We start from the raw sequence: 20,163 nt of genomic DNA on the forward strand, positions 1-20,163 counted from the left end.
TTGGCAGATCATTGAACTTGCTCATAAGAAACAAAGAAATCTAGCTTTGTTTTTGTTGATTAATTCAATTGTTACTTTGTATTGATTTTTATTACATCAGTTTTACATACAATACTGGCGGCTATAATACTGTTAATGTCTTATGCAATGAATGAATATCTATCCCTAGGAAGTGTTCCGTATACCAGAAGAAACTCCAGTGAAACGTAGTGACTCTGATCTTCACACAGTAAGTCTTAATTTTGCTTAGCACCCTGATCATTGTCTTAGAAACAAAACATATTTTTCAGATTACTAGAGATTCTACTGCTCCCATAGTTACATAGAGAAATGAATACAAAGTCTAGGTGTACTGCCAACTGCATTTAGTTGTTCTCCCCGTGTAGCAGTAGTGAGAAAACATTCTCAGGTGAAACCTTTTTCCAAATTGTTTAGAGAAAAAAAATTTGGGGAGGATTTTAATCATTTAGTTTGCGATCTGTCAGGATATACTTAATTAATACATTCAAGATTGTGATTACACATTAGAAGCCAAAATTAATTTTTTTTATAAATTGTGAAGATTTCTCTTAGAAGCAGTTGGCTTGGTTTCATGTACAAGTAAAAAAGCTGGCAACTATGTTTCATTTTTATTATTATTTATTATTAGAGACTTTAGCTAATAAGAAATTGATGAGGATTCTGACTCTCTGTGTGTGAACATTTGATTTAGTCAGCACACTATTAGACTAGTGACTGTACTAGCTTAGAAAAAACATTTTGTTTCTGAGTACAAATGTGCATAGCTTGTGTCAGGTCTTCACTTTAGAATCATTAACATTTTTTTTTTATATTTATTTAGTTGGTGTGCACATGTAACTTAAACAGCATGGTTCTTTAGAGGGCACACCTCACTTAAGCATGGACTATTTTAGCTCTGCATCAAGACTACCTTAATATTGATCATGAAAATTAACATGTCGTAACACTCAGACCGCTAATATTAGTTTCTTTATTTGGCTTTGTATCTGTTATTAAGCAGGTTTAGTAAATACTATTACTTATGGCTAAATATCGTAATGAAAGAACTTTATTCAGGCAAAGTTTGAGCTGTTTTCTTCAATACTTAAATCATTTAATGCAGGCTCCTTTATTTCTGTTTTTTTTTTCAAATGAGTTGAAATTAGTGTTACTTATTACAAATGTATTATTCTTATCTATGAACTTTCTGTTTTGTTTGTCTAGCACATTCAGTCTTTTAATAATAAAGATTTTAAAATGTAAAACAAATGTATGCCATAAATTGAACAGTTTCAACTCTTTGCCTTTTAGCATTTTTCTTTCTCAACAGTTCTGTTAGCTCTGCCACCATGGGCTCTTTCTGTTAGCTCTGCTACCATGGGCTCTTTCTGTTAGCTCTGCCACCATGGACTCTTTCTGTTAGCTCTGCTACCATGGACTCTTTCTGTTAGCTCTGCTACCATGGACTCTTTCTGTTAGCTCTGCCACCATGGGCTCTTTCTGTTAGCTCTGCTACCATGGGCTCTTTCTGTTAGCTCTGCTACCATGGACTCTTTCTGTTAGCTCTGCTACCATGGACTCTTTCTGTTAGCTCTGCCACCATGGGCTCTTTCTGTTAGCTCTGCTACCATGGACTCTTTCTGTTAGCTCTGCCACCATGGGCTCTTTCTGTTAGCTCTGCTACCATGGACTCTTTCTGTTAGCTCTGCTACCATGGGCTCTTTCTGTTAGCTCTGCTACCATGGACTCTTTCTGTTAGCTCTGCCACCATGGACTCTTTCTGTTAGCTCTGCTACCATGGACTCTTTCTGTTAGCTCTGCCACCATGGACTCTTCCTGTTAGCTCTGCTACCATGGACTCTTTCTGTTAGCTCTGCTACCATGGACTCTTTCTGTTAGCTCTGCTACCATGGGCGCTTTCTGTTAGCTCTGCAACCATGGACTCTTTCTGTTAGCTCTGCTACCATGGGCGCTTTTTGTTAGCTCTGCTACCATGGACTCTTTCTGTTAGCTCTGCCACCATGGGCGCTTTCTGTTAGCTCTGCTACCATGGACTCTTTCTGTTAGCTCTGCTACCATGGACTCTTTCTGTTAGCTCTGCTACCATGGGCTCTTTCTGTTAGCTCTGCTACCATGGACTCTTTCTGTTAGCTCTGCTACCATGGACTCTTTCTGTTAGCTCTGCCACCATGGACTCTTTCTGTTAGCTCTGCTACCATGGACTCTTTCTGTTAGCTCTGCTACCATGGGCGCTTTCTGTTAGCTCTGCTACCATGGACTCTTTCTGTTAGCTCTGCCACCATGGACTCTTTCTGTTAGCTCTGCTACCATGGACTCTTTCTGTTAGCTCTGCCACCATGGGCGCTTTCTGTTAGCTCTGCCACCATGGGCTCTTTCTGTTAGCTCTGCTACCATGGACTCTTTCTGTTAGCTCTGCTACCATGGACTCTTTCTGTTAGCTCTGCTACCATGGACTCTTTCTGTTAGCTCTGCTACCATGGGCGCTTTCTGTTAGCTCTGCCACCATGGGCTCTTTCTGTTAGCTCTGCTACCATGGACTCTTTCTGTTAGCTCTGCTACCATGGACTCTTTCTGTTAGCTCTGCTACCATGGGCGCTTTCTGTTAGCTCTGCCACCATGGGCTCTTTCTGTTAGCTCTGCTACCATGGGCTCTTTCTGTTAGCTCTGCTACCATGGACTCTTTCTGTTAGCTCTGCTACCATGGGCGCTTTCTGTTAGCTCTGCCACCATGGACTCTTCCTGTTAGCTCTGCTACCATGGACTTTTTCTGTTAGCTCTGCTACCATGGACTCTTTCTGTTAGCTCTGCTACCATGGGCGCTTTCTGTTAGCTCTGCTACCATGGACTCTTTCTGTTAGCTCTGCTACCATGGGCGCTTTCTGTTAGCTCTGCTACCATGGACTCTTTCTGTTAGCTCTGCTACCATGGGCGCTTTCTGTTAGCTCTGCTACCATGGACTCTTTCTGTTAGCTCTGCCACCATGGGCGCTTTCTGTTAGCTCTGCTACCATGGACTCTTTCTGTTAGCTCTGCTACCATGGGCTCTTTCTGTTAGCTCTGCTACCATGGACTCTTTCTGTTAGCTCTGCCACCATGGACTCTTTCTGTTAGCTCTGCCACCATGGACTCTTTCTGTTAGCTCTGCTACCATGGGCGCTTTCTGTTAGCTCTGCTACCATGGGCTCTTTCTGTTAGCTCTGCTACCATGGGCTCTTTCTGTTAGCTCTGCTACCATGGACTCTTTCTGTTAGCTCTGCCACCATGGGCTCTTTCTGTTAGCTCTGCTACCATGGACTCTTTCTGTTAGCTCTGCTACCATGGACTCTTTCTGTTAGCTCTGCTACCATGGACTCTTTCTGTTAGCTCTGCCACCATGGGCTCTTTCTGTTAGCTCTGCTACCATGGACTCTTTCTGTTAGCTCTGCTACCATGGACTCTTTCTGTTAGCTCTGCTACCATGGACTCTTTCTGTTAGCTCTGCCACCATGGGCTCTTTCTGTTAGCTCTGCTACCATGGACTCTTTCTGTTAGCTCTGCCACCATGGGCTCTTTCTGTTAGCTCTGCTACCATGGACTCTTTCTGTTAGCTCTGCTACCATGGGCTCTTTCTGTTAGCTCTGCTACCATGGACTCTTTCTGTTAGCTCTGCTACCATGGACTCTTTCTGTTAGCTCTGCCACCATGGGCTCTTTCTGTTAGCTCTGCCACCATGGACTCTTTCTGTTAGCTCTGCTACCATGGACTCTTTCTGTTAGCTCTACTACCATGGGCGCTTTCTGTTAGCTCTGCTACCATGGACTCTTTCTGTTAGCTCTGCCACCATGGACTCTTTCTGTTAGCTCTGCTACCATGGACTCTTTCTGTTAGCTCTGCCACCATGGGCGCTTTCTGTTAGCTCTGCTACCATGGGCGCTTTCTGTTAGCTCTGCTACCATGGACTCTTTCTGTTAGCTCCGCTACCATGGGCGCTTTCTGTTAGCTCTGCCACCATGGACTCTTCCTGTTAGCTCTGCTACCATGGACTCTTTCTGTTAGCTCTGCTACCATGGGCGCTTTCTGTTAGCTCTGCTACCATGGACTCTTTCTGTTAGCTCTGCTACCATGGGCGCTTTCTGTTAGCTCTGCTACCATGGACTCTTTCTGTTAGCTCTGCTACCATGGGCGCTTTTTGTTAGCTCTGCTACCATGGACTCTTTCTGTTAGCTCTGCCACCATGGGCGCTTTCTGTTAGCTCTGCTACCATGGACTCTTTCTGTTAGCTCTGCCACCATGGACTCTTTCTGTTAGCTATGCTACCATGGGCGCTTTCTGTTAGCTCTGCTACCATGGGCTCTTTCTGTTAGCTCTGCTACCATGGGCTCTTTCTGTTAGCTCTGCTACCATGGACTCTTTCTGTTAGCTCTGCTACCATGGACTCTTTCTGTTAGCTCTGCTACCATGGACTCTTTCTGTTAGCTCTGCCACCATGGACTCTTTCTGTTAGCTCTGCTACCATGGACTCTTTCTGTTAGCTCTGCTACCATGGACTCTTTCTGTTAGCTCTGCTACCATGGACTCTTTCTGTTAGCTCTGCTACCATGGACTCTTTCTGTTAGCTCTGCTACCATGGGCTCTTTCTGTTAGCTCTGCTACCATGGACTCTTTCTGTTAGCTCTGCTACCATGGACTCTTTCTGTTAGCTCTGCTACCATGGACTCTTTCTGTTAGCTCTGCCACCATGGACTCTTTCTGTTAGCTCTGCTACCATGGACTCTTTCTGTTAGCTCTGCCACCATGGACTCTTTCTGTTAGCTCTGCCACCATGGGCTCTGTATTTTATTGCTAACATTTTAAAAATTTAAACACACACACACACAGATCTTTGAAGATTATTCAAACTTTGAGCCTCTTCTTATTCCTAAAATGAAATGGGGTGCAGTGTTCTTTCTTTTGGATTATTTTTCTCTACTTGAAATTCACATTATTTTGTAAGATTCAGTTTTGTATATTTTATATTACTAATTATGTTTGTGCTCTCTATATGATCTTGTCCAGATTCTTGTTTCTCAGTTATGCCATGAAGTATGTACTATTTTTATTTTGGTTACTTTTTAGATTGACACTAGATTTTGAGAAACTATAAATTTACTACTCTATACTTTAGTTTAAAACAGCCTTTTGTTTTTCAAAAAGTTGGGATATACTTGGTTCTGTAGTTCTTACCTTTCAGGGTTATGTTTTTCCTCTCCTAAGCAGTGAAATAGCATCTAGCATTTAGTGATAACATGTTTTTTTTTAAAGATTTCCAACATAAAAAAGGTTCTGATATTTTGTTTGTTATTAAAGTTTATAAAAGATTTGTTTGTGTCTAAAAAAAAGTAACTTCCATGATAAGTCTAAGGTTTGTTGCCATTTCACTGTATTCTTCTTTTCAAGTGGGATAACAATATGTCTTCAAATTCAGAGTTTAGAAATACTTACATCTATTTGTGCTAAATTTTGAAAGTGTAGAGTCCTTTGCCCCATATCATTTAGCAGCATGACTCATTTACTTAGAGAAAAAGGATTTTAGAAAAAAAGTCAATTTATTTTAAAGTAATTAAATAAATTAGTAATACATAGGTGTTATAATATTTCATAAAAATTATTTTTTTTTTAATGAAGTACATTTTTTTAAATTTAATTCAAACAAAAGGCACACTGGTACAAAGTTTGCTTAAATTTGATATGGAAAAAAAAATTGTTAATGAGATTTAGTCAAACATTTGTATTTAGTATTAACAATAAATCATTAAATATTTTTATTATTATTATTATTGAGGTATTTTAGTAACTATTTCTTATAAAAAGTATTTTCCAAAAATAAATTTACTTTGAAATTAAAATTTTCAAAAGATTTTTACTGATTCTAACCAAGACACACCTAGTCTTAATTCAACATCTAAAATTGATCAATATGATGTTATTCCTTCTAAGATGCAGCTTTTTTTTATCCACATGTGGTAAATGAGTGTAGAGTTGAGTTGATTTAAAAAATAATTTTAATATGTATTTTTAGTATCATTAAAAATAATTCTCATGTACAGATACAACTGTGCATTTCAATGTTGAAGAAATTCACTGCTCATATTTTTTGCCATATTTATCGTTCTAGAGAAAACCAAATCATGGTTGGCTCATTACAAAATTGACTTTAAGAAATATTCTTTGAACATTCCTTGTCATATTTTTTTGGGGGCTGATTTGAAATCTATTTCTTACATAATTATTTATAGACACACTTTTTGTTCATTTCCTACCATGTTGTTTTATATGTCAGGGTCATTGACTGGTCATTTGTTTCCATATTGTCTTTTGAAGTAATGTGCTGGTCAGTATTAGCAGGAGAAATGTACTGGCCATATATTGCCATGTTTGCTGTAGGCTGATGCAGTGCTTATTCCTTACAACAAAGAATAAGTTTACTCAGTGATTCAATGGGAGCTAGGAACTACATAGTTAACACTGTACAGTAACTTAATTGAGTGTGAAAACATTTAGTCATATTCTTGTCCAACTTGCTCAGTTTCGGCAGTCAGACCTCGAGTACGAAGCTTCAGACTCCCAGAATGCCAGCACCAACGAGTCATCGCCGCGGCAGCACTCTCCCCGCCCCAAAAAGAAGGAGCTCATTAAGGACCGCATACGGAGCACATCTTATAGGGAGAAGAAAAGCAGGAAAGAGTTTAAACAACATCGTAGGAATAGTGTCGGGGAAGTGGGGTCACTGGTTAGTGGACTTGCTAGCAATTACTCTCTTGTCTCATTCTTTGATGACCACTGTAATCTTCTTCTGCTCCTCCACGGCTTCTTCTTTATTATGTGAATTGTTTTGTTCAAGCAATTTGTGACTATATCTCCACCTATATTACACACATATGTATAAAGCAAAGGTTAAAGCTTAAATCTGAACAAACATTATGCTACAATTTTGATTCATAGATAGAATTACAACTTTAACATAATTATCCCTTTTTTTTTTTGGTCCCAGCAGTGGGAAGATAAAAAGAACAATCAATATTTTTTTCCCTTTTTTTTTTTTTTTTTTAATGTAAATTTTTTTCAGCATAAAATGGTGTTTGAATTCATTCTTTCTCTCCGGAATTAGTTTTTTTTTACGGAATTATTCACTTTGCCTAATTATAGTGCAATACTTTTAAGGTAGAAAACAAAACAAAAATGTTGTAAAGCATCAACAATGGGAGTGTTGATCCACTGGAAATGACCATTTCACAATGACAAGTAGGGCAACATTCCAGGGAGAGAGAAATAAAACTTTAACCTATTGCTAAAGAAACAAACAAAATGAGAACTGACCATTTTTTTTTTTTTTGTTTTTTGTTTTTTTTTCATTCTCATGTCATTCTCATCTATCAGGTTCAAAGAAACCTCAGTTTGCCTAATAATCTCAAATCAACACTTGCCTACTACACACCATATTTAGACATATATGAATATACTCTTGACATTTACAGACTAATATCTTTCTGTTTACCACACTCTTTAGTTTGCTTTTTTCCGTACACCCTTGCTGATGTCACTATATTTGCATCAAGATGTCTCTTAAAATATACACTACTGAATTATTCACATTTTCCCAACTGATGTCTCCATACAATAGCTATTTTCTAATGAATTCTTTATATTCTTCCCTACTGATGTCTGTATATTCTTGCCTACTAAATTCTTCATATTCTTGCATACTGGTGTCAGTATAAGTCTGTATAGTCTAGCCTATTGATGTCAGTAATTTCTAGTCAGCTGATGTCTGCAGTCTTGCGTACTGATGTCGATATATTCTTGCCTGTTGGTATCAGTATATTCTTGCCTGCTGATGTCTGTTTACTCTTGCCAACTAATGCCTGTATAGTCTTGCCTACTGATGGTGGTATATTCTTGCCTACTGAAATCAGTATATTCTTGCCTGCGGATGTCTGTTTACTGTTGCCAACTGATGTCTGTATATTATTGCCAACTGATGTCTGCATATTCTTGCCTACTGATACTGATGTCTGGATATTCTTGCCTACTGATACTGATGTCTGTATTTTCTTACCTAATGATGTCTGTATATTATTGCCTACTGATCCACACAGTTGTCTATCGCTGTTACCACAACTATTTATTGATGTCTTTGTCTCTGCATTTTCTCTGCATTACACCACCTAGTATTATATTCAATTGAACTGAATATGTTTCAAGCTTACACCTGTGAACACTTACATCTTGCTTACACATGTGAACACTGTCACACCTTGCTTACACCTGTGAACACTGTCACACCTTGCTTACACCTGTGAACACTGTCACATTTTGCTTACACCTGTGAACACTTACATCTTGCTTACACCTGTGAACACTGTCACACCTTGCTTACACCTGTGAACACTGTCACATCTTGCTTACACCTGTGAACACTGTCACATCTTGCTTACACTTCTAGAACTACAACATGCTTGCTCCTACATCTACTTAGCTTCTGTTGTGTGTTTGCTTTGTACATAATAATTTATATTGGTGAAATGTTGAATATTTACTTATCAATTACTGTTTCTATATGGGAGACCTGTAATATATTAATTGTTTACAAATTAAAACAGTTTTACAAGAGCCCTTTTATTTGACTCTTTTATTTGTATTTTATATACCCTCTAAAGTACCCTCCAGTGTCAGTAGTGGTATGTATTGTTATCAGTTTGCTAGAGTTTCTTTTTTTTTTCTCATTATTTTCTAATTAACAGCAGTTGTTGCGATTTCATTAATGCTGGATAACATGACTTGCAGTTAAATTGTAGACTTTTTGTTATAATACATTTGTTTATATTAAAGTCTTAATCTAGATAGACTTTTATTTCAAGTGAATGTTAGCCATAAAGTAGTAAAAGAGTGAAAAAAACTTTTACAAAATGTCAACATCTCAAACTATAGCCATATAGAAATCATAGAATTTAAACTTCTTAAGGGTTTTCTCTTAACATTCCATGCTATCACTCTATGTCATAGAATTAAATCCCTCACAAGAGTGTCTGTATACAACTTGACTTATCTGTCTTTATATTCACATGCTACAGTAATGTCTATAATGTATTTGAAAGGCACTGACATGTATCTAACACTTTGCTATGAATGTACATAACTTGGGAATAGTCTTATTATCTAACATTTAAACCATTAGTGTATCTCTTGGCTGTTGTGGAAGTCACTGGGCTTAATGGAAAAATATATATTTTATACAGATTATATATCTAATATATTTTACTTGTGTTTTAGTTGTTACTCATCTGCTTTTTAATTGATAAAATATATATGTGCTCACGTTAAATATTTATTATGCCAGGCTTGATGGAATCAGTGTGTTAAAGGAGCACTATCTGACACATTTGAAAATGTCGCTATTTGAAAATGTTTAAATTATTTTTTTTAAATATTACATTACAATTTCATTGACCTAGTACATAATGCAAATTAATGCAGGATAAAAAATATATGTTGTGACTTCAATAACATTTTTGTAACCAATAGTTACATTGCTAGTTAAAGCTTATAGTTTTGTATTTATTTCTGCAATAGATTTCAATCAAAGAACCTACAGCACATGTAATAGTTTGTGTAGATGGCTTTAATAATACACATTAACAACAGATAATATTTAATCATTAATGCACTTTTAGTATGCTAGCACATTGAGAAATTTGTAAGTGCAAGAACATTTAGCAACTTTCATTATTTTTGTTCTAAATTTTTGTTCAAATAATTTGCAAATGTTCAATTTTTTGTTTGAACATTTCTTGACTTGAATAGTTCTTTTCTTGACTTGAATAGTTCTAGAACATTTCTTCTCTTAAAAGTCTAACAAGAAAAAACTAACAGGAAATACTCAGTCATTCTTTTTTTTTTATTGGTCTATATTCTACGTTTTAAAAATGTTTTCATGCATTTTAATTTCTGTGTTATTAACAGCCTCGCAAAGCTCTGCTGGATCAACTGAGCTCAGTGTTTGATAGTGTTGATGACCACCTACCAGAATCCATCTTCATGATCAACACATCTGAATGGCAGGGTCAGATGTTACAGCAGAAACTACAGGACAGGCAACTTCGTTTAATTTGTACATGCACTGAAGCAGACGTGAAAGCAGCCATATGTTACTTAGTGACCAAGATTCAAAAATTGTAAGCTATTTAAAGCATAGTTTTTAAATTTTAGTAATTGATTTATTTCAAATATCAAATATTTTAAGGAAAATAAACACTAAACTTGACATCATTGTCCATGACATAGTAATTTAATATACATTTTTGGCAAAATTATTGTTTCAACTGTTGTGTAACGTCAACTGCATTTTTTGTGTGTGGTGGCAGCTGTAACAGCAATGCTCGGACTATTGCACCAATCAAAGTAGGTATTGTTGGAGCAGATGCTTACATCAACTCTGTACTGAGACCATACGTTGAACACTTCTCCAATAAATCTCCTGACTGGCAGAACTTTGCCAGGTTTCTTGTTATTCCATTTGGTGAGTAACTAGTGAAATAGCTAGTACGTGTGTAAATAATAACTTAAGCTATCATTCTTGTCTGTTGACTACTTGATAACAATTTACAGTTTCATCTTCAAGACACAGGTATACACGGGACAGTTTGGTATTTTCTTTTGGACCATAGCTGATGTGGTTGTTACGTGGCCAACACAACAGCCAACTGATTTTACTTTTCTTATCTAAGGGCATTGGAGCTGGGTAAACTCTGTGAACTCAATTAAAACCCACATTTCAATGTAAATACCCAGAAGATCCACCAGAACTTGAATTCAAAGACATATCTCACGAGTATTAACCAGCTGTCCTCTTCATTGATTATGAGATCTGCTATGTTTTCCCAAGTTTAACTATTCCAGCTTTTTAATATATCTTATAAATTTTGTATTTGAAAACTTGCAGCAGTGTCTTATCATCAAAAATTTTGTGTCCCAGGTATTAGGTAATCAATGTGTATAGTTATTAATGGCTCTCTACCTGTCATTAGTTTGTCCCCAAAAACAAGACTTGAGAAGTCTTAGTTGTGATGGAAAGATTGATTCTGAATTTAAATAAGTTCTAACATTTCTTGTAAGACAAAACAGTAAAGCTCTTATTCTTGACTCTTTTATTTCATTGTCCCACATCAATCAAAACCCTTATTGAACTATCCCCAACAAATGTCAGATGCCCATAAAGCTCAGACTTGGAGATGTTAAACAATCTTGCATTATACATTTTGGCCTGACTGCCACACAAACTTGAGAACCTCCGTTTTTAGTTAAGCTGAGTCCACTTGACACCACACTCTTTAAATTGAATATGATATAATTATTGTTGTGTCTTTTAATGTTATTTCAATATTTCACAGGCCACAGTCTATGGCTATATCTCTATGATAATAAATTTCAATAATTATAATCTTTATTATCCATGATGAAATTACAATTTGTGAATTAAAATAAGACATAATAACCATAGAAACACAATATATGTTCACTTTAGTTTCACTCAAATGTAACATATATATCTCACTGGCATTGTCTACAATGCTATTGAATGATGTATATTAATGTGCTCTCAGACTAAAGTCTTTAGTTATTAACAATCTGACAGGCCACAGTTCTGTTGGTAAATATATTGCCAGTGTAGACAGCACTTATGGTTCCCTGTTTCTGGACCAGCAGTGGAAAGATACCTTTGAGAAACCAGAGTCTCCTAAACTAGGTTGGTTTAGCTTAAATGCAATTAATAATTGTCTTTTAGTGATTGCATTAAACTTGACATTGGTCTAATTAACCAGTTAAGCTTTTTAAGCTTTGTACAGAACTAAATTTAAATGTGTATTTAATGAACTAGACCAATCTGCTTCCAAGGTATTGGGGTGTACATTTAATGCTTTTTAGCTGTTTCAACCTATTCAAGTAATGATGTTATTTATATTTGTTGTCTAGACTGCCAAGACATTATGAACAGGATATCAAAATATTTGAATGGGGCAACAGGCACACACCAAATGCCAATTGCTGAAGCTCTGATCATGTGCAAGGGAAGAAGGTAGTCAATAGTTCTACTTTATGCACTCAAAACTATAAAAAGCTAAGATATGCACTCAGACTATAAACACAAAACTTTTGTGTATTTAAGGCTAGAAAATGTTAGATCTAAAACTTTGATGCATAAAGTAAAATATCATTTGTAACTGAGCTTTTGTTGCTTGTCTCTTCACAGTTCTGATGAAGTGTCCTCACAAATGTTTATCCCATTCCTAAGTGTAAGTAATGTTTCCATTTTACTTGTAGGAAATACTATTCAAGCTAATATTAACATTGAAATATTGAATATAAATGAATAAATTAATACTTGAGCAGCCAAAATTTGTCTAAATATTGCTTTGTATGTCAACCTTCTTTTGTCACTGTCTCTGAAGTTTATTGAACAGTTGAAACATGTATGTGTATTTTTGTTTGTAATTCTAATTCTGTAAATATTTGTAACCAGGAGGTGAGGATTGGAACATTGGACACCTTCAATTCATCAGGTACATTTAAACAAAAAAATTGATACATATTTTTCTTGGTGCAACATTTTCATTTGGTTTATTAATCAAGTTTTTTTTTTCTGTTTTTTTTTTAACTTTATTTTATCATTATATTTCCTAGCTTTTCTGTATCCAATTCTGATCCAAGTTACACCTTTTTTTTTGGTGTAGACTGAACAGTTTGATTTTTTAGCATTTTAAAAATGATCATTTCATTAGCCTGTTTGCACCTATTTTCAGTTTTGAAATTCACCAAAATCATAAGATAAGGGAGCTAAGCATGTCAGAAATAGTTGTAAAAGGGTTAAAAAATAGAACATAAATTTAAACTATAATATTACTTATTACTTTTAACTATAGAACATACCAAGCCCTTGCCAATATTCTGTTTTTAATGATTGGCCTTTTACACTAAAGTAGGGATACACTTTATGTATAACAAAAAAAAAAATAAAAGTAAAATAGTAGCTTCAAACTTCAGGTTTTAAGTTTTTGCTTTAAAAAATAAAATAGCAAAATGTTTCATTATTATTTACTTAATGTCCTCAAAGAATTCTTTTTATAGAAAGTAGATTCTAAGACTTTTATTTGCAGCTAGTGGGTTAAATCAAATGTTGACATTGCCAACATTCCTTGTAGATCAAATCTTTACATTTTGAGTAGATGAAATCAAATGTTAACATTTTTATTAGATCATTCCAAGAGATAAAATGTTAACAGTTCGATTATATCATTCCATGAAATCAAATGTTAACATTTCTATTAGATCCTACCATGAGATCTAATGTCAACATTCCCAGTAGATCTTTCCATCAGCTGACATAGCCTGTATATTCTTTCTTCCAGTTGAATATGATGACAGCCTTCCACCTGTCGGGTTGTCAAGCTCCCCTCCTGCTTCCACTCCTGTCTTGGAGAAAACTAAAGATGGACACACACCTCCCAGTTCTCCAAATATTGGTGCCGCTACTTCAGTCATGTCACCACCTGCCAGGTGAGAATTGAAGCACACCTAGAGCCTTGAAAATTTATAAACAACACTTTTTTTTTAAATAACACCATTTTTAGCTTTTAGTACTAATTTATACAAACACATATAGTCTTTGACTGTATTTGTAGCTATCAAAACTGCCATTATAAATATCAAATGCTTTACAATCAGCTAGTATTTTTCATCATCTGTTTGTCAATTGTACTAATGTCATTTCTAAATTGGTAAAGAAAAACATAAGCACAAGAAAAGTACATGAAAAAAAAAACAACAACACAGAAATCTAAATATCTTCAGAATAGTATTTTGTTAACGTTTTGCTGTTTATGGGGGACCTTCTTTTTTTCCCCACTCAAATAATGAAAATGTAAACAATTTTCCTCCCTATCTATTGACAGCAATTCTGGAACAGCGATTACCACATTGTCTTCCCCTGCAGAGTTTATGGACCTGCAGGTTGATTACTGGGTCGTCTCCCCTCCTAAATCCGATGCCCTAGACAAAGATAAGAAGGATAAGAAAGATGTGAACAAGTGTTCCCTTAAAACAGCCTTCAGAGCTCTGTATGCCAACCGTCTCCCTCACAGCGGTGGGATACAGTCTGCCACTTTTTCATTGATGGTTGTCACCAAGGAGAAGAAACAAAAGAGTAAGTTACTAACAGACACACAAGTAGCCCTGTAGTTACTGGGAAGGTTTTGATCTTCTGTTCAACACAAACTACCACAAGCATCTTTGATCTCAAATAGATCAGTTCATCAAATAGCCATCAATGAATCATTTCTGTACATTTTATATTCTCCAAACTTACTGTCTTATCCTCTTATCATCTTATGTTCATTCTTAACGTATCCACAACTGAGTTTTTATTGTGAACTATTTTACTTAAAAACAAAATTACCTTCAACATGGCTTAAGAAATTAAGATAAGTATCAGAAATATATTTGATATCAAGTTAAAGAATGTAAGATACACATTACAATGCCTTTTTTTGTAAATATCACCATCAAGCTACACCAGTACAAGTTGAGGTAGACACACATTAAGTTGTTTAGAACCTAAGTATATAACTGAACAAGCTTTATAATTCTAGAATTTATCAAAAATGAATAATGATAAAGAAGTATTAGGTTTAAATCCAGAGTCTAAGTTATTCTAGATATCTAGTTAAATTGATTCTTTTGTCCTAAACTAGATTTTTTCTGTCTTGCACTGGTGGTATATCCAAGACTAATGCACATACTAATATTGTTTCAACTCTAGATGAGATTGAGTACTTTTGACGGAGAAATCTACTATTACTGTTTGCCTACTATGAGATATTACTACCCTAATTAATGAGTGATCAACAGTTCTTAATTATTTTTAACTATTCTTTAATGATTAAAGTTGAAAATATTCTAATAGTCTGTATCAATGGTTATGTAGAGATGAAAAATCTAGGTCTTAATATGAGTCTACAAAAAACTTGTAGCTTGATGGTGATATTTACAAAAAAGGCATTGGACACATGGGATCATTCTAAGGGTTTATCTTTTAACTTGAACCTTTTGAAAAAGTGTCCAAAAAGAGATAAAAATGTCCATTTAAAGTTGCTTCATGTTTTTGAGAATGTCTGACTCTCGCTTTAGATGTTATGCAGTGGAGGATTTCATTCTTGATGTTATGCAGTAGTTTAAATTAAAAATTGGATAACTTTATTTTGAAATAAACTATTAAAATATTGTTTTAATAACCTTAAATTATTGATGATCATTGATGATCTTTCAACACATTCACATACTAATGTCGACACACACTGTTCTCCAGTCATGCGTATTGGCAAGAAAGGTAAAGAATTGGAGTCTAAAAGTCAAGCCATAGAGGGAGTCAGCAGGATGGTCTGTACTTCCAAGAGTCAAAATGTTAAGCTTAGAGGTAATATTGAATTATCCACCTTGTTTTTACAAAGCTTATATCAACTCACTGTGTCTGTCTTTGTTCACATTATTTCTCCCAAACCCGATCTCAGATCTAGCTGAAATTTTTCATAATTATTTCTTTTACCTGACAAAGCAAGAATCAGCCAAAAAAGTAACCAATTAATTAATTAAATATTGGTAATTAATTATTTTGTTTGGTATTTCCAACAATGGGAAGACATGTACTTGACTGATAAGGTGGTATAAGTTGAATTAGTTCCCTTTATACTTTGTAGAGAGAGAAGTTTGAAACTAACAATAGTAACTATAAAATCTTATTTTCATAAGCACTTCCCTGGCACAGTGGTTAGTGTATTGACTTGAGGAGGCTGAGGAGTCTTTAGCCCTTGAGTTTGAAATCAGATCATTCACCTTTTTTTATAAATGTACTTAAAAAGCCATCACCTGGATCTAATCCCAGAGCTTGTTTTAGTATTGTTGATCTTGATCTAGTACACATTTAATTGCATGACTGATTCAAACTAATTGATACAACTAGGCTTAGTATAAGCTTTGTCTTTTTTTTTTTTAATATTTTTTTCTTATTTATTAGTATATATATATATATAGCTTTTGAAGGAGTGGGATTTGAGTTGCTAATTATATAAAAAAAAAATATGTTCTTAAATTTATCATTGGCTAGTTCTACTATAGTTACTTTGATTATATTTGTAAATATAAAAAGAGGCATAGACAACATTATGGTTTTTCTGAATTAAATTTGACTGGTGGGGGTGATTGCAATGAAGGAATGAATATAGATTTCTAAGCTAAGCATCATTCAGTCAATCTTATTGATGCTTTTATTGACTAAAGGAAACAAATGTTTTTCTGAAGTGAACCTTGTATGACATAAAACAGCTTCAAATGTGTGTGCTCTCTCTCCAGTTCTTGTTGATGGTGTGGAATGGAATGGAGTCAAGTTTTTCCAGTTGTCCTCTCAGTGGCAGACGCACATCAAGTATTTTCCTGTGGCAGTTTTCACAACTCTGGATTTGTGAACATCCCAAAAGAAACTGTGAACTTAAAAAAACAAAATGTTTCCAAGCTGCAACCAGAGAAGACCACATGTGTTCATTGGATCAAAGGATTGTTTGAACTTTTCATCCATGCTAAGAAAGAGTGATGTTAGCAACGACCCCTCGGCAGAGGGTTTAACCTACACCTTACACCTGGAACTGATCTAGTCTGTGATGTACACATTGTATTGGGGAAAGATATCCTAAAGCAAGTATTGTGTCCCCCCCCCCAAAAAAAAATTTGTTGCATTTTTTTAAATTTTGATCATGAAATAAACCATTATTAGTAAATCTATTAAATTGGGCTTGCCAACTATGACTGTGTTCATCCAACATGTATTTGAAACATTTGTACATGCTAAAACTATGGACAATGTATTCCTGTTCTGGGACTTTGTGTATATTGTACTACAGTTGAAGTTATCCTTATGTTTATGATATGTGACAATATTAAAAAGTTGACAAGTGTTCCAGTCACTGCTACAGTTGCTGAGCACTCAAATCACTGCTAGTTGCTGGGTGCTCAGTCATTGCTTCATTTACTTAAAACAAAAATGTACCAGTCAATGGCCTTATGTTTTTCATCATTTTTTGTTACATTTGTTTTTTATTTGCATTATTTTTAATGCAGTTTTTTTAATTCAATGTTGATTTGATTCATTCAAATTTCAAATGAGTTTTACTTTCAAAATTGACTTTCATAATGAGAGACTATAAAACTATGAAATGTTTCACTAATGGGCCATATGAACAAAATACTATTCATTTCAATTCTATATAGTAACCTAAACAAAATTAGCATGACATCTAGTCACCGGTAAATAAACTAAACAGTTTACTTTTTGACACAGAGAATTGTTTTACTGAGAACTTAATAATGAAAGTCTGTTCTATCTACAACACTTCTTTTAACACATAGAGCTAGATAGGGAACTAAGTCGTCACGTCTGCAGTCAATATGTTTAAACCATAGACGTATATATACTATATATATACTGGACATGGAGATTTTTTAACACTACAAAAAATGTCCTGAAATTTTTTTAGAAAGTTGGATCAAGGCGTTGTTTTGTAAAGTAGTTAAAAGAAGTAAAGTTTTTGTTTTTTAAACCCTAACCTACGTAACATATAATTTAATTTTTAGATCTAGGTCTAGTACTTGAACATCAAAAAAAAAAGAGTCTCATAATTATTATTTTGCAATTTTTAGATACATAATCAAGAAAGTTCTAGGTAATCAATCTATTTAAATGTACATAAGATGATTTAAATCAACATGAATTATTTCCATCTAGTGCATAAAATCTATATATGTATAGGTCTGTGAATCGATCAGTCACAGATAAGAATTTATTTCCGGTTTCCAGTCTAGATATAATATATAAGTCTATGGTTTAAACCTACTTTTCAAATGTTGCTTGAGTAAATATTTCCTTTTCAAGAAGAGTTCTGCTCTTGTATGTCACTGACATACACAAAACTATTTCTATTGCAAATGATTGAATTAAGAATTTGTTTACTGTGACTTTTTTTTTGTTTTTAGCTCTTTTCTATTCCAAATACTCAAAGATGATGAATCAATCCTGTGAATTCTTTCATGGTGCACTAAGGTGGTTATTTAGTTTTAAATATTGTTTTGTTGTTAAGTTTGAAGGCTTCCAGACTGAAAAATGTGTGCATAGCTCAGTATTTGATTCAACGATGCTAATGTAATTTATCTCTCCTGAGTCAATTAGGAAAATAAATCAAATCAAGGAATCAGACTGATAGATAGATGACATGAACTTGATTAAACCACATAATAAGGTTCTCTTGCAAAGACAACAACATCCACTGTTGAAAGTGCTAAGAGATTGGAGGAAATTTTCAGTATAGCATTAGATCGTTTTGCACATATAGTGAGAATCCTCTGTAATTTCTTCAGTCACTTTCCAGTCTGTCCTAGTTCATTAGCTAAACACTTGTTCTTTAGAATACAAAAGTTATGAAGTGTCCAGACCTGACACTATTCTTTCATGAAATCTCTTGGAATAAAGTTAAGGAAGTTCAGATATGAAAATCTGGTCACATGATTAAATTAGCATTTTAAATCAACTTACATTCTTTTAAGATTTTTAAGATAGCCTTAGTGTCAGTTAAAATACTTTGATATGACCATAGATATTGCTCTGGACCTTTTTGGTAGTAGATATCCAGTATATCTGATGGATATATAGATTTAGAAAGGCAGTCATATTCTGTCTGGCTTCTTCCATTCAGTCTGTTTAGGTAATTAAAGTCCTGAGATGGCAGATTGGCTTAGAACTAAATTCGAGCCCTGTTTAGCACCTGTCTTGCTTAGCTTCCTTGACATACATTAGAAAAATCTAGCATCAAAGCAACACATTTTAAAAAGTCAACAGTAAGTGTAAGTCTAATTGTATTACCATTATAATCTGATCTCAAGGTAGAACTAAGTTGATAAATCCAACCAAAGCTGCCTCACAGTATTGCTTACCTAAAATCAGTAGTGTTTTTCAATACCAGTAAATATTCAATATAGTAATTTTAACATTGAAGATGTATCACAATTGTTTATTTATTTATTTTCTCAGATTTCTTTGTCTTTTATTTTAGCTTTTTGTTTACTATTTTTTTAGCTCCGATTTTTTGTTCATTTCACTTTTCAACTCACTATGAACTTTAATTCAGTTGCATTTTTTTAAATATGTTTTTAATATTCTCTTTTAATTGAAATCAAAATTTATTCATCAATTTTTTGACTTTTTTCTTCTATAATAACAATACATTTTTGTATACACATTGAATTCAAGCTTTCTTTAGTTTGACATTTTGATTCTTACAATTATTCTGTGTATCAAGCAACATTTTTTAGAGTCATTATGAAACCTAACATTTACAAATTTAGTGGATTATTTCCCTTCAAGTTTTTTGAGTGTTCATGGATTGGACTAATCAGGGTTTACCTTTTTCTGATAGAGAGTTTAGTCAATGTACTGGCCACATAAACAGGTTTACTTTTGAGATGATGTGCCATTCAATCACACATTTGTTGTTTTTAAAGATAGAAAATATTATAAAACAAGAGCATTATTAATATTTCAGTTTATTCTTTACTTTCTTGTAGTTAATAACAAAAATGTTGTTATCAAAGAGGTGTCAACATTCAACACTGCTAGAATGAACTTGTTCTATTTACTTCAAAACAATGATTTCTGACCAGGTATTAACACCTGTCAGGCTGTAACTTTTGTGTATACTGTTTAAGTTATTCTTTGCTTTTCAAATAATCTTGTCAAATGTATTGGCAGTCAAATGTCTTGTTTTGGTTTTGTAAGCTCTTTCAGCTGAAGCTGTGAACAAGAAATAGTTGTTGGTTATTTGGCGCCAGATTTTGTTACTATCAATTTGTTGTTCTTTAAGAGCTAATAGAATTTTGTTTCCCCACTTGTCCATATGACAAAAATGAAAGAAAACTTTTGGACTGGAAGTCTGTATATTTCTTGGCTTACCTTATGACAAAAATGAAAGAAAACTTTTGGACTGGAAGTCTGTATATTTCTTGGCTTACCTTCTGTAACTTGATTTCAGTTGAT

At 34.4% G+C, this 20,163-nt stretch overlaps 1 protein-coding gene across 5 annotated transcripts in view; it reads left to right on the forward strand.

Annotated features, from left to right (window-relative positions):
• LOC106063744 (phosphofurin acidic cluster sorting protein 2-like) overlaps positions 1–16,794 on the forward strand; it is a 30,802-nt gene extending 14,008 nt beyond the window's left edge. The window contains exons 10-22 of one of the 5 annotated variants that reach the window (XM_013222198.2): positions 170–229; positions 6,565–6,768; positions 8,696–8,716; positions 9,999–10,210; positions 10,400–10,554; positions 11,671–11,781; positions 12,009–12,111; positions 12,286–12,328; positions 12,556–12,595; positions 13,442–13,589; positions 13,985–14,235; positions 15,397–15,504; positions 16,437–16,794. In XM_013222198.2, the coding sequence (XP_013077652.1) occupies positions 170–229; positions 6,565–6,768; positions 8,696–8,716; positions 9,999–10,210; positions 10,400–10,554; positions 11,671–11,781; positions 12,009–12,111; positions 12,286–12,328; positions 12,556–12,595; positions 13,442–13,589; positions 13,985–14,235; positions 15,397–15,504; positions 16,437–16,549 (1,569 nt within the window). In that variant the 3' untranslated portion in view covers positions 16,550–16,794. Of the gene's footprint in view, positions 1–169; positions 230–5,054; positions 5,082–6,564; positions 6,769–8,695; positions 8,717–9,998; positions 10,211–10,399; positions 10,555–11,670; positions 11,782–12,008; positions 12,112–12,285; positions 12,329–12,555; positions 12,596–13,441; positions 13,590–13,984; positions 14,236–15,396; positions 15,505–16,436 lie in introns of all 5 variants that reach the window. The other 4 variants (XM_013222200.2, XM_013222201.2, XM_056022175.1 and 1 more) reach the window with 4 other exon arrangements.
• Positions 16,795–20,163: the final 3,369 nt, after the last annotated feature.

The sequence above is a fragment of the Biomphalaria glabrata genome, chromosome 3 (genome assembly GCF_947242115.1).
Source record: "Biomphalaria glabrata chromosome 3, xgBioGlab47.1, whole genome shotgun sequence".
NCBI lineage: Eukaryota > Metazoa > Mollusca > Gastropoda > Planorbidae > Biomphalaria > Biomphalaria glabrata.